The sequence below is a fragment of the Mus caroli genome, chromosome 7 (assembly GCF_900094665.2).
Source record: "Mus caroli chromosome 7, CAROLI_EIJ_v1.1, whole genome shotgun sequence".
Lineage (NCBI taxonomy): Eukaryota > Metazoa > Chordata > Mammalia > Rodentia > Muridae > Mus > Mus caroli.
In genome coordinates this window covers 3,164,860-3,178,726 of record NC_034576.1, presented here as the reverse complement: position 1 = coordinate 3,178,726, position 13,867 = coordinate 3,164,860, and the positions used below count along the sequence as shown (strand labels likewise).

The window sequence follows — 13,867 nt, the reverse complement described above, 5'->3', positions numbered from 1 at the left end:
CAAAGTAGTTTATCCAAATCAATGTTTAAAAATAAGACCTGGAAAATCTAAAAGTAAAGAGAGAAAAGGACACCAGGGTGTGGGAGGGGAGGTGTGCCTTTGGGTGCAGTGTGGTTCTGGCTGCAGCAGCATGGCTCTTTATTTTAAGGAAATTGCTCATTCCTCTGAAGCCAATTCCTTGCCAGCAAAGATAGGGTGAGCGCTGCCTCTCCATGAAGAGTTTATAGAAATGCAAAGAGGTGTACATGGAACAACAATCAGCTCTCATAAAAAGAACTTAGCATGCAGTGTTCTTATTACTGCTTCACAGTGATTATCCTTTATCATTTCTTTTCTTTTCTTTATTTATGCTTCTCTCATACAATACAAACACAGCCTTTTCTCCCTCCCATGTGAGAGGATCCCTCCAGATCCTCTCCTCCTCCATTCCCCTTTAGAAAAGAGCAGGCTACCCAGTGATATCAACTGAACTCAGTATAACAAGATGCCATAATACTAGGCATATCAAGGTTGGGCAAGGCAACCTAGTGGGAGAGATAGGCCCAGTGAGCAGGCAAAGAGTCAGTTAGAATATTGAGAAAAGAGACCGGACATAGGGATTAGAATTCATCTACAGGATTTTCTTTGTCTCAATGTGGGTGCATGTACATACATTCAGATGCTCATTGGTGCAGGTGTGTACGCATGCATATGAGGGTGCCTGTAGACATGTGTGCATGTGCATACAGAGGTCAGAGGGCAATACCAGATGCCATTTGTCAGGAGCTGTCTAGTTTTTGGAGACAGAATCTCACACTGGTCTATATCTTGACAAATAGGCTAGATCAGCCAGCCACCAAACCCCAGGAATCTGGCTGTTACCTCTTCCCAGTGCTGTGGTTTCAGCCTTGAACCACGAAGCCTGGCTTGTTTTTAATCTACTGCTTAATGATTATTGCAACACTATTCATTAAAGCCAGAAAAGGGGAACAATTTTCATGTTCATAAATGAATGAGTAAATTTTAAATTATTTGTTTTTTAACATATTTTATTGGTTATTTTATTTATTTACATTTCAAATGTTATCCCCCTTCCTGGTTTTCCCTCCACAAACCCTCTGTCTCATCCCCCTCCCATCTAATTCTATAAGGTAGGTCCCCTCCCATCCCACCCCCTCCTCACTGCCCTAGCATTCCCCTATGTTCAGGCATCAAGCCTCCACAGGACCAAGGGCCGCCCCTCCCATTGATGCCAGATAAGGAAACCAATCCTCTGCTATACAAGCAGCTAGAGCCATGGATCCCTCCATGTGTACTCTTTGGTTGGTGGTTTAGTCCCAGGGAGCTCTGGGGGTTCTGGTTGTTTGATATTGTTGTTCTTCCTATGGGGTTGCAACCCCCTTCAGCTCCTTCAGTCCTTCCCCTAACTCCTCCATTGGGGTCCCTGTGCTCAGTCTAATGGTTTGCTGTGAGCATCCACATCTGTATTGGTCAGGCAATGGCAGGGCCTCTCAGGGGAAAACCATACCAGGTTCTTGTCAGAAAGCACTTCTTCATGAGTTTCATATGGTCTGTGTGTTATATCGTGGGTATTCTAAGCTTTTTTCCTAATATCCACTTATCAGTAAGTACATACCATGTGTGTTTTTTTGTGACTGGGCTAGATCATAATTACATCATTTTCTTGTACCTTTCATCCTTCCAAACCATCCTACACACTGTGCCACCCATGCCCCCAATGCTTTCTTGAATTCACAGCCTCTTTTTTTATTGTTGGTGTGTGTGTGTGTGTGTGTGTGTGTGTGTGTGTGTGTGTGTGTGTGTGTAAAATAAGGGTGGTTTTATGTGTATTTTTGAGGTTGAAATCAATCCTTGAACATAACATCACTTTACTGAGTAATACATTTCCAAGTTAGCTTAAAATTAATCTAAAGTTTGTCCCATGAGAGAGGGGGGATTTTGATCATTATGAAAATTGATCCAACAGACCCCAAGCACATAGAGGTCTTGGGCACAAATCTGGAGGCTGAAGGTTTTTACACCTTCAGTCTTCAGTTGCTCCAGAAGAGAAGGGTCAGGGGGAACCATGAATACTATTTTTACATTGATGACACTATTTAATGTGCAAAGCAGAGAGCATACACTGTTAAAACACTGGAAGGCATCACCTGAATAAGAGAATGCTCTAGAAGCTCAATCAATGGGAAGTCTGAGAAAGGAGGAAACAGGTTCCTGTGGGGAATAAGGGAAGTTTTCAGGTCCCTGATGACCATCCCGCACTGTGTTGCCAGAATCGTGACTAAAATATGCTCAGCTCACCTGTCTCCACAGCCAGTTGGTTCTCTTGGCTTGTGTTACCTCCTTGGTCACTTGCACCATTGACTTTCATCTTGTTCTCCCAGAACCATCATAGTTTACTTCTTATGAAATTGCTTGTGTTTTTTATTCACTCCTTTTTTGTTGTTTGTTTCTCATACAAAGCCAGCATGCCAAGTCCCTGACCAACACTTTTTAGGTGTAAATGTCACTGAGTTGGTTTTCTGCAGGCTTCTATGTACCAAGGAAAACTTTTTAACTCTGATCATCAAGTTTCTGAAGGGAAAGAGTGCTTGAGCTCCCTGTCTCGAGCAGATGACAAGGGTCAGTGGAATTCACCCAGTGCTGAGGCAAGATCATGCTAGGTTAGTTTCCTGATGGTTTCACTCACAGACTGTGTGACTTAGAACAAAAGATCTGCCTCTGAGCCTTGTGTATTCCTGATGCAATGGAGAAACAGAAAGTAAATAAGCTTTTAGAATGGTCCTGACCTTCAGAAAGAGCTTATGGATTGTAGACTTTTTATTATGTTTTTTAAGCCATCTAAATAATGTATAATAGTTAAATGCCTCTTAAATATACATATATCTTCTGAAGCTGAAAGTAATATGCCCTTATCCAGTTTTTAAAATCTATTTGGAACATTAAACGTGATAGAAGTAGGAAAAAAATCTCTTATGAAGTCCTCTATGAAGGGAAATTGTGACAAGTTCCTGATTAGACAGAAATCGTTCCATCTCCAAGGGAGAATACACACTGTAACTGTGGCTTCATAGAATGGATTGGGTAGTGTTCCATCTGTTTCTGTTTTGTAGAATAGATTGAAGAGTATTGGTATTAGGTCTTCCTGAAGGTCTGATAGAATTCTGCACTAAACACATCTGGTCCTGGGCTTTTTTTTTTGGTTGGGAGAATTTAATGACTGCTTCTATTTCTTTAGGGGTTATGGGACTGTTTAAATGGTTTATCTGATCCTGATTTAACATTGGTATTTGGTATCTATCTACAAAATTGTCCATTTTATCCAGATTTTCCAGTTGTGTTGAGTATAGGCTTTTGTAGTAGGATCTGATGATTTTTTTGGATTTCCTCAGTTTCTGTTGTTATATCTACCTTTTCATTTCTGATTTTGTTAATATGGATACTGTCTCTGTGCCCTCTGAGTAGTCTGTAGGCCTCTTTGTGTTTATGAGCATCTCTTTCTTTAGGTTAGAGGAGTTTTCTTCTAAAAGTTTGTTCAAGACGTTTACTGGCTCTTTAAGTTTGGAATCTTTTCTCTCTTCTATACCTATTATCCTTAGACTTGGTCTTCTCATTATGTCCAGGATTGCCTGGATGTTTTGAGTAAGGAGTTTTTTGCATTTTACATTTTCTTTGACTGTTGTATCAATGTTTTGTATGGTATCTTCTGCACCTGATATTCTCTCTTCTATCTCTTGTATTCTGTTAGTGATTCTTGCATCTATGGCTCCTGATCTCTTTCCTAGGTTTTCTATCCCCAGGGTTGTCTCCCTTTGTGATTTATTATTTCTATTTCCATTTTTAGATCCTGGATGGTTTTGTTCAATTCCTTCACCTATTTGGTTATGTTTTCCTATAATTCTTTAAAGGATTTTTGTGTTTCCTCTTTAACAGGGCTTCTACCTGTTTACCTGTGTTCTCCTGTATTTCTTTGAGGGAGTTATTATGTCCTTCTTATAACCCTCTATCATCATCATGAGATGTAATTTTAAATCAGAGTCTTGTTTTTCTGATGTGTTGGGGTATCCAGGTCTCACTGTGGTAGGAGAACTAGTTTCTGATGATGCCAAGTAGCCTTGATTTCTATTGCTTATGTTCTTGCCTTTGCCTCTTGCCATCTGGTTATCTCTTGCTGTCTCTGACTGTGGCTTATTCCTCCTGCAAACCTGTGTGTCAGAACTCCTGGGAGACCAGTTCTTTCTGGGAGGAATTTGGGTATAGAGATCTGTGGTTCAAGGTCAACTCCAGAGTGGGTGCAGACGGGAACCAGAAGGATCCTGTCCCTGGCTGTTCCTTGGTTCTTCTGTCCTGATGGCTCTGGGGAGGTGCCTCTTAGGTAAGGAATTTAAGCAGAAGTGGTGGTCTTACCTGTGCTCACACATGTGTTGGCACTCCTGGGAGACTAGCTCTCTCCTGAAAGTATTTGGGTATGGAGCACTGTGGCACAGGATCAGCTCCAGGTGCAAACTTATTATTATGTTTTATACCCTGGTTGGCATCAATATTATTTTGTATGAACTATAATATTCTCAAGTGGTACAGTGGGGAAATAATGTGCATCTATATATTGTAATTACAAAGATTGGATGCATTCCATGATTTTCAAACTTTCTGATATATATTTTATCAATTGTTATAGCTCTCCCTCACTCTCTCTGATTCTGTGATACACTGTAGACATGGATGTTAGTTTCTTGTAAAGAAGGAAAAGAAAAGAAAAGAAAAGAAAAGAAAAGAAAAGAAAAGAAAAGAAAAGAAAAGAAAAGAAAAGAAAAGAAAAGAAAAGAAAAGAAAAGAAAAGAAAAGAAAAGAAAAGAAGCACAAATAAATAGAATCAGCATTGATCTTTGAAGTTTCTAAGATGGTTGTTCAGTAAAATGTTTGTCTTGCAAGCATTAGGGTCTGAATTCAGTCCCTGGAATCTGAGCATGACTGTAAATGTTGGTATTCTCTGTTCTTAAGAGATGGTACAGACAGGTCCTTCGGGTTCTTTAGCCAGGCATACCAACCTACTTGGCAAGCTCCAGGCTAGTAAGAGGCTCTGTCACAAAAGTACTTGGACAAGTGTGCGAGAGATAGCTCAGTGATTAAGAACACTCACTCCTCTACCTGAGGACCTAGGACTGATCTACAGTACCCTCAGGGTAGTTCACAAGCATCTGTAACTCCAGTTCTGAAGATCTACCTCTGTCTTTTGGCTTCATGGGTACCAGTCATGCCACAAAACTAACATTCATATGTGAAGGCAAAACATGCACACAAAATAAAGTTTTGAAATTCAAAGAATAGCACCTTTTGAACAATATATGAGGTTGACCTCTGGTCTCCACACATATATGTGCCCCACACATATCAAAGATTCACAAGAAATATTAATCATTGTATTGATGACTATAATAGAATCTAACAATAGAAATTGAAATCACACTGAGAAAGGAGAGATTTTTGGAAGAAAACGAAGTCTTGTTACATTCTGGACTTAAAGATATGAATGTATTTCTGTGTGTAGATTGAAACTTAAAAACCATCTAGAAAGACTACATCTACTTCAAAGCATACATAAAATTGATTCTAGTTCCTTGTTTGGTACAGAGCTTGTCATTCATTGCTTCACTTACTGGGTAGATGTCACTCTTGTTTTATTTGGAGACATCATTCCTACGAGGTCAAAAGATTTACGCTCCTTCCTATCATGTGTATCTCAGAGAGTGAACCAAGTTCATCAGACTTGGTGGAAAGCACTTTACCCAATGATCATATTGCAGACACCTTTTAAATTTTGCATTCTATTTAGTGTGTGTGTGTGTGTGTGTGTGTGTGTGTGTGTGTGTGTGTTCACAGATTTAGTTGACCTGTATGGTGATTTGAATAAAAAATATCTCCCATAGACTCAGGTATTTGACCACTTCATACTCCTAAAGATTTAGGTGGAGTGGCCTTGCTGGAGAAAGTCCATCACTGGGGGTTGGCTTTGAGGATTCATAACCACAGCTGACTTTTAATTTGCTGGCTGTTTCAAGCTTGCCATTGGAATGTTTGTTTTCTGCTTCCTGCTCCAGCTGTCACTGATTTCATGTCTGCCCACCCCTGGAGCCATGAGCTAAAGTAAGCTTGTTCTTCCCTGATTTGCTTTGGCCATGATGATTCATCATAGCAACCTGAAAAGTAGCCAATATAAACAGTAACCATGCTTAGAGTTTCTTTCAAAGACTGACTGATATGCTAGCTTTCTGAACAGTTGTCAGCACCACTAATTTCTCCAGGAAACGTGAACATTCTCATAAGTTTGTGCATTGTGCTTGTTTTTTAAATAATGCTATTTTCTCTCCACAGATGGAGACATCACTTGAGTTGACCAACATGACCAGAGTCCAACAGTTTGTGCTGTTAGGTTTTCCTACAAGGCTGGGGATAAGGGACGCCCTGTTTGTTGTCTTCCTGAGTCTCTACCTGCTGACCCTCCTGGAGAACACACTCATCATCTACCTCATCTGCAGTCACAAAGAGCTCCACAAGCCCATGTACTTCTTCCTGGGCAACCTCAGCTGCCTGGAGATGTGCTATGTGTCAGCCACCATGCCCACCTTACTTGTGGGTCTATGGACGGGGCCCTACCACATTTCCTTTGTAACTTGCATGACACAACTCTTCTTCTTTGTCTCTCTCATCTGCACAGAGTGCACCCTCTTGGCCTCCATGGCTTATGACCGCTATGTGGCCATCTGCCACCCACTACACTACCCACTGCTCATGAGGCCACAGGTCTGCCTGGGCTTAGCCTTGTCTTCATGGCTGGGTGGTCTTGTGGTCTCGGCGATAAAGACAAAATGCATTGCAAGCCTGATCTACTGTGGTCCCAATGTCCTCAACCAATTTTTCTGTGATGTCTCCCCTCTGCTCAATTTGTCCTGTACCCATGTGGCCCTCACAGAGCTGGTAGACTTCATCTCAGCCATTGTCATCTTCTGTGGAACACTCCTGGTGTCTCTAGCCTCCTATTCAGCTATTGGGATGGCTGTACTCCGCATGCCATCGGCTGCTGCCCGGCGCAAGGCCTTCTCCACCTGTGCCTCCCATCTGGTAGTGGTGGGCATCTTTTACTCAGCAGCTCTCTTCATCTATTGCCGCCCCAGCCGCATCAAGTCCATGGACCTCAACAAGGTGCTGTCTGTCATCTACACAGTGGTCACACCTCTCTGCAACCCTATCATCTACTGTCTGAGAAATAAGGAGGTCCACACTGTGCTGAAAAAGACTCTCCATTGGCCTTGATCACCATCTTCCATATGTGAACCTCTCCCGCCCTGGTTCAAATCTTTCATGGCCCAGCCATTACGAGTAATCTTTAAATGTGAACTAAAACCTGTAGAAAATATTTTCCTAGGAGTTCAGCTCAGAAAAATCATTAAGAAAAAAATTTAAAGAAAAATTATTGAAGTTTATGAATAATTCATGAAAGTTCATAAATGATACACATCTGCTAGCTTGCATGTATATATGCTTAATTTCACTCATATGTGTATATTTGATAGTCCTGTAATTTTTACTGCTAATTGACTGATATATGTTTATCAAGTGAGCCAGTAAAAGTCTACAAGGATAAACAGATACTATGCAGAAAATTACAAGCTTACTGAGGCATTGTTTGAACAAAGAAGAAAGAATCCATTTAAATGCCTATCAATTATATTTATACTTAATAAAGGATTTAACTACAACATAAAATATGAGTGTAAAAAATAATTTGTGCTTTGGGTATTATTTTTATTATTTTAATTATGCATACATTTGTATGTCTATGTGTTGCACAGGTGCATGTGAGTGCAGATGCCTACAGAACTCATAGGCACCAGAATCCCCCCAGAGCAGAGCTACCAGCAGTTGTGAGCCATTCAACATGGATGCTGGGATGTGACTTGAGTCCTCTGCAAGAACAGTGAATGCTTTTAACCATTGAGTCATTTCTCTAGCCCATATGTTTTTCATGTTTTAGTATGAAAATATGGCTAATTCATATGCATATTTAACTTTTTTAAAAAGCAAGTAAATTGTAGTATGAAAGTCTTTTGTGTGCATGCACATGTCTTAACACATGGGTGGAGGTCATAGGACAATGTCAGGCACTGTCCCTCATTTTACATCTTCTCTGAAGCTTTCCTTTCCCAATTTTTTCTAATCCACAGGGACAAGGGAATCCTCCCAGGTCTAGAGAGCTGGCTTAAGCTTGTGCCTTTGCCTTCTCTCACAGTATAATCAACTCAGTGACTGGGACATTCCAGGACAGTAACACAGGGGTGTGTGTGTGTGTGTGTGTGTGTGTGTGTGTGTGTGTGTGTGTGTGATTAAGACCAAGGACAGTTTCTCTCAAGATATACTGAAAGGTTCCATTTCTTGGCAGCCCATCCTTAGAGCCAGCTGGCTCCATCCGGCCACCACCAGAGCCTACCCTACATTCAACATCAGCAAGAAAGGATTTGTACTTATCTGCCGTCAACCAGCAGGTGAGAAGATCCAGATAAGTTCTTTAAAGGGGTGAATCAAGGAACAACAGTGATGAGGATATATATTTCTGGTGATCAAGTGTTTGGCTAACATGAAAGAAGTTGAATTATGTGGCTTGAACCCAGCAACATAAATAAAGGAATGATGTCACATATTTGTAATCTCAGTATTCAGGAAATAAAGAAGGGACATAAGCTCTGGTTAATTTCTACTAGATAACAAGTTCTGGGATATATGAGACGTTACCTTAAAATGAGAATCAGCAGGAAGAATATACTACTTCTTTAGTCAAGATCATGATAACCTCAAACTTGTGGCCCTCCCACATCAGTCAGCCTTGGAGTGCTGGAGTTACATATATGCAAAAATAGGTGTGTGTGCTTGCCCATAGGAAAATAAACTTGTATAGAACACACAGTAGTTTATTAGGTGTCATATCCAAATACTTGAAAGACATTCACTTAATTCTTTTGATAACATCATATAAAATATATGTAACAATGGGTAGAGATAATGAGATTGACAGCATGGTGGGATCAGGTGGTTTCTTAGAGACCATATACATACAGGGGAGAGATAATGTCAGGATGACATCAATCTCTTGTTTTCTGCAGAGGTTCAGTTAGAATCCCAATGATGAGAACTAGGGCAGGCTATCAAATTTATTATAAAATTTATTCATTTCAAAGACTTGAAATAGCTGAGAAGAAAAAAATAGGTTGAAGTAATTGAAGCAATTCCTAGAGACACACAGCTTCAAGGTTTTCAAACATTTTGATGTTAACAACTCAACTTGTCTATTGGCAATGTATCCATTGCTCTTGTGTGCTGCTGCCTTTGTTCAAAGTCTTTCTTCATAAGCATGTGTGAAATGGAATAGAATCAATGACTACTGAAGACTTCTTCTAGCCAATAGTCTTGTTGAAAGAAAACTCTGGATTTTATTTAAGACAAGATTTTTAACCTGTCCCTGTTTAACTTATGAGCTCAAGCCTTACGGTAAAGGCTTGCATTTCACATGATGTTTCTCCTTCCATTGTGGGGCAGAAAAATCACCTTCACCAGAGTAAAAGATGATTGTCTCTCATCTTGAAAAACATGCAGGTGATACTTGAAGAGAGTTAGTAGCCTGACCAGGGCACAGATTTGGGAAATCATCATGGCTTATATTCCTCTGGCCAGCAGTCAGAATCAGGCTATACAACACATCATTTTGATCCAGTACAGATGCTGCTGAGTGATTTGTATCTTACAAAACTGAGGTAGAACTGGGTGTGTCTTGTGGTTCTCTGGAGTTCTGAGACACTTTGGGTGACTGGGAGATATTTGTATGATTTTATGGAGAGCTTCGCGATGTTTCAGTCTGTTAGTCAGGAAATGTTACCCATTAAAGCATTCATAGAAGAGTTGGGCAGTGAGGGGGATCATTGTGAAGGGGAAGAGAATGAAACTCAAAAACAGAACCAAGAAAGAGGGAGAAACAATATAGGAGGATTGCAAGAAAGGGAGTGCTTCACAGTGAAGTCGCTATCAGACTCTTCAGCATTTTGGCATCAGTCCTGAGCCTGGATGATGAAGACTCGGTTTTCAACCACAAATAGAAACCAAACTGCATAGAGTCAGAACCTAACTCTTGATGGCATTTGTGTAAGTTTATGGAAAAACCTATTACCCAGACAAAAGCCCAAACTAATGGGAAACTTATGTGCAACAACGCAGACAGAGTCAGCCCATGCTACTATTTGGATATAGAAGATTACTGTTTAAGACAAAGCATAGTCATGTCCCTCTGGTAATAAGACTGGTGTGAACTTTTCTGATAGTCTTTAAAAACTGGAGATATTGCTTACTGGTATGCACACACACACACACACACACAGCTTCTACCAAGTATAAGAATAATATCATTCTCATAAAAATTTGGCCGAAAAAATCATTGAGCTATTATTAGTTTATCTGAGTCAATATTTAAACCTATAAAGTGGAAATTTGATCAAATCAAAACTCTGAAATGTATTGTGGAATGAAAGAATATAGAATATTAAAATTTGATTAACTTTTATTAAAAGTTAACAGAGAAAGTACTGGGTTTGGTATTTCGTTTCCATATGTGCATATAACATATTTTGATAATATTCTCCCTCTCCTGTCATCTTCTACCCCTCACAGCTTCTTTTTGTCCCGTATCCATAATATTTCTCTTTTATTTTATTTTATTTTATTTTATTTTATTTTAATCTTGAGCTTCAAAGGGAACTATCTACCCATGTAGAGTGCTCCCATTAAAACTTTATTTCTAATTTTGATATTTTTAAATTTGAGGCATGAATATAATGCTTTGATCATATCCATCCCCACCCTCTCCCAGTAATCTACCCAGTCCCTTCAATACAGCTTCCTTCCATCTTCATCTCTTAAAAAATATATCCCACTAAGTCCAAGCAGTGTTACTCACATGCACATGGGTGTGGAGTCATCTCCTGCAGTGTGGGCAATATTGCAATGGTCACCTGATAGACCTATATAATATTTGGCTTCTATAGGGTTTTTTTTTTTTCATAAAATCTTAGTATTCAATTTCATTATGGCATTTTTTAAAACAAAAATTGTTTTGCTGTGATTCTCCTCCCTACTTCTCCTAATGTATCCATCTTTATCTTTTATTACTGAATTTTATGTGTGAGAGGAAATATTCAATACTTATTTCACTTAACACGATGATCTCCAGTTAAAACATTTTGGGGGGAACATTATTTCATTCTCCTTTACAACTGAATAAAACTCCAGTGTGCATGTAAACCATATTTCACGTCTTCGCTCACTTGCTGTCAGGTACCTAAAATGTCAGGACACAGAACTTTAGTGAGAGCCCAGTTTGTAAACCAGCTCTTCTCATTCACTCCCTCCCCCGTGTCTTGAGTATGATTCTTCTCAGTCCCAGTGTCCGCTGTGATGATGTAGTGATAAAACATCTTGATCAAGGTTCATGAAGCTCTAAAGGGCTAACATTTGAGAAGTGAAGACAAAGACTTTGGCCCAAGGAAGAGCGTAGTACATCGTGATTATTACCAGTGCCATGGTGTTGAATCATTTGATGCTTCTGCTGCTGCCATTTAGAATGGTACTGACCAGGAAATAACAATGAGAGACTTTTTGATAATATCCCCCCTTTCTGTCATCTTCTATCCCTCACAGCTTCTTTTTGTCCCATTATCCATAATATTTCTATTTTATTTTATTTTATTTTATTCTTGAGCTGGACAGGGGCTTAAATCATCCAGAGGCTTAATCCCATTTCCCATATACAGTCACCAAACCCAGACACTATTGTGGATGCCAAGAAGTGTTTGCTGACAGGAGCCTGGTATGGCTGTCCCCTGAGAGGCTCTGCCAGAGCCTGACAAATAAAGAGGCAGATGATTGCAGCCAACCATTGGACTGAGAGCAGAGTCCCAGAGGGAGAAGTTGGAGAAGGGACTGAAGGAGCTGAGGGGTTTTGCAGCCCCATGGAGGGAGTAACAGTGTCAACCGGCCAGACCCCCCAGAGCTCCTGGGGACTGGACCACCAACCAAAGAGTACACATGGAGGAACCCATGGCCCTGGCTGCATATGTGGCAGAGGATGGCCTTGTTAGACATTAGTGGGAGAAGAGGCCCTTGGGCTTGAGGGTGCTCGATGCCCCAATGTAGGGGAATGCCATTGCAGGAAGACAGGAGTGTGTGGGTGTCATAGAGGCAGGAGGAGGGGGAGGGGATATGGGGTTTCTGAAGGGGACCTGGAAAAGGGAAAACATTTGAAATGTAAACAAAGAAAATATCCAATAAAAAAGGAAAAAATCATGCTCTTAACCTCTAAAAGAAAGAAAGAAAGAAAGAAAGAAAGAAAGAAAGAAAGAAAGAAAGAAAGAAAGAAAGAAAGAAANAGAGAGAGANAGAGAGGGAGGGAGGGAGGGAGGGAGGGAGGGAGGGAGAGAGGAAGGAAGGAAAGAAGGAAGGAAGGGAGGAAGGGAGGAAGGAAGGAAGGAAGATGTAGAGTATGTGTAAGTGTGTGTGTGTGTGTGTGTGTGTGTGTGTGTGTATCACATGTATACCTGTGTCATGACATCTGTGTGGAAGTCCAAAGACAACTTTCAGAAATCTGTTCTCACTTTCCTCCTTGGAAAAGGGCCAGGGATCAAATTTGGGTTGTCAGACTCGGGAGCAAGCTCCTTTAACCACAGAGTGGTTCCTCTAGGCCCATATTAGTGCTATGATCTATAGCGTCTTTCTTGTAAAATAAGGTTAAGGACAGAGTTTTTTACAGTTTTCTGGAAAGAATCAAAAAGGAGAAAAGGAGCAGAGAGAGGAAGATGAAGGGGAGGAAAAAAAGGAATAAGGAACGAGACTATTGCTCTAGGATTTATAGAGTACCCTCTTGTTTTGTTTTATTTTGTTTTGCTTGGGTTTATTTTGGGTTTTTTGTTTGTTTGTTTGTTTGTTTGTTTGTTTGTTTTTTAAGATAGGAGTTTTTTGGGTATATTTGGCTGTCCTGGAATTTGCTCTGTTGACCAGACTGGCCTCGAACTCACAGCGGTCTGTCTAACTTTGCCTCTGGAATACTGGGATACAAGGTGTTCACCACAACCACCTGGCTTAGAATAATAGTCTTATGCATGTGTCACTTATTGAAAGAAATCAAAACATGGCCAAAAAGACTACATACAACTGACAAAGTAGGATATACATTTTTATCTTCGTGATATATATGTATATATTTGTCATGTATGCATGAATATGTGTATAATGTATCTATAATATACATATATAAGCATATACATATATAATATATGCATACATTGTGGATATATTATGTGTATATAATCTAATAGATATTAGACACAGTCTCACTGGCTGACCTGGGATTCACTGCACCGACCAGGCAAGCCTCCAATTCAGAGATCTGATTGGCCCTGCCTCCCAAGAGCTGGAATTAAACAACCACCACACCTGGCCCATTATTTAATTTTTATTTGGAAGAGGAGTTTACCATCAATTGATTCACTTGTTTGGTTATGATATATATTCAGGGACACCATGCATGTTTCTCCCACTGCTTAGGTGCTCTGTATGAAGTCATAGATTCAGTAAGAGTGAGATATCATACTCACATAATGTCCCATAAATTTTCTGTAAGAACTCCAACAGATAGCTGCAAAGCCAGCTGACATTTTACCGGGCGTGGTTGCGCACTCCTTTAATCCCAGCACTCGGGAGGCAGAGGCAGGCGGATTTCTGAGTTCGAGGCCAGCCTGGTCTACAAAGTGAGGTCCAGGACAGCCAGGGCTACACA

At 40.3% G+C, this 13,867-nt stretch overlaps 2 protein-coding genes across 2 annotated transcripts in view; both read left to right on the top strand.

Moving 5' to 3' along the window:
• Positions 1-6,351: 6,351 nt before the first annotated feature.
• Positions 6,352-7,308, top strand: LOC110297652 (olfactory receptor 5-like). The gene has a single exon (XM_021166541.1). The coding sequence runs from the start codon at positions 6,370-6,372 to the stop codon at positions 7,306-7,308; it is 939 nt and encodes a 312-aa protein (XP_021022200.1). The 5' UTR covers positions 6,352-6,369.
• A 1,130-nt stretch (positions 7,309-8,438) lies between these two features.
• The window catches only part of LOC110297650 (olfactory receptor 5), a 6,707-nt gene continuing 1,278 nt past the window's right edge, over positions 8,439-13,867 (top strand). The window contains exon 1 of the mRNA XM_021166539.1: positions 8,439-8,537. The gene's annotated coding sequence lies outside the window, so the exon portion shown is untranslated. The remainder of the gene's footprint in view (positions 8,538-13,867) is intronic.

Coding starts and splice junctions, on each gene's coding strand:
- LOC110297652 (XM_021166541.1), top strand. CDS start 6,370: ATGGAGACATCACTTGAGTTGACCAACATGACCAGAGTCCAACAGTTT.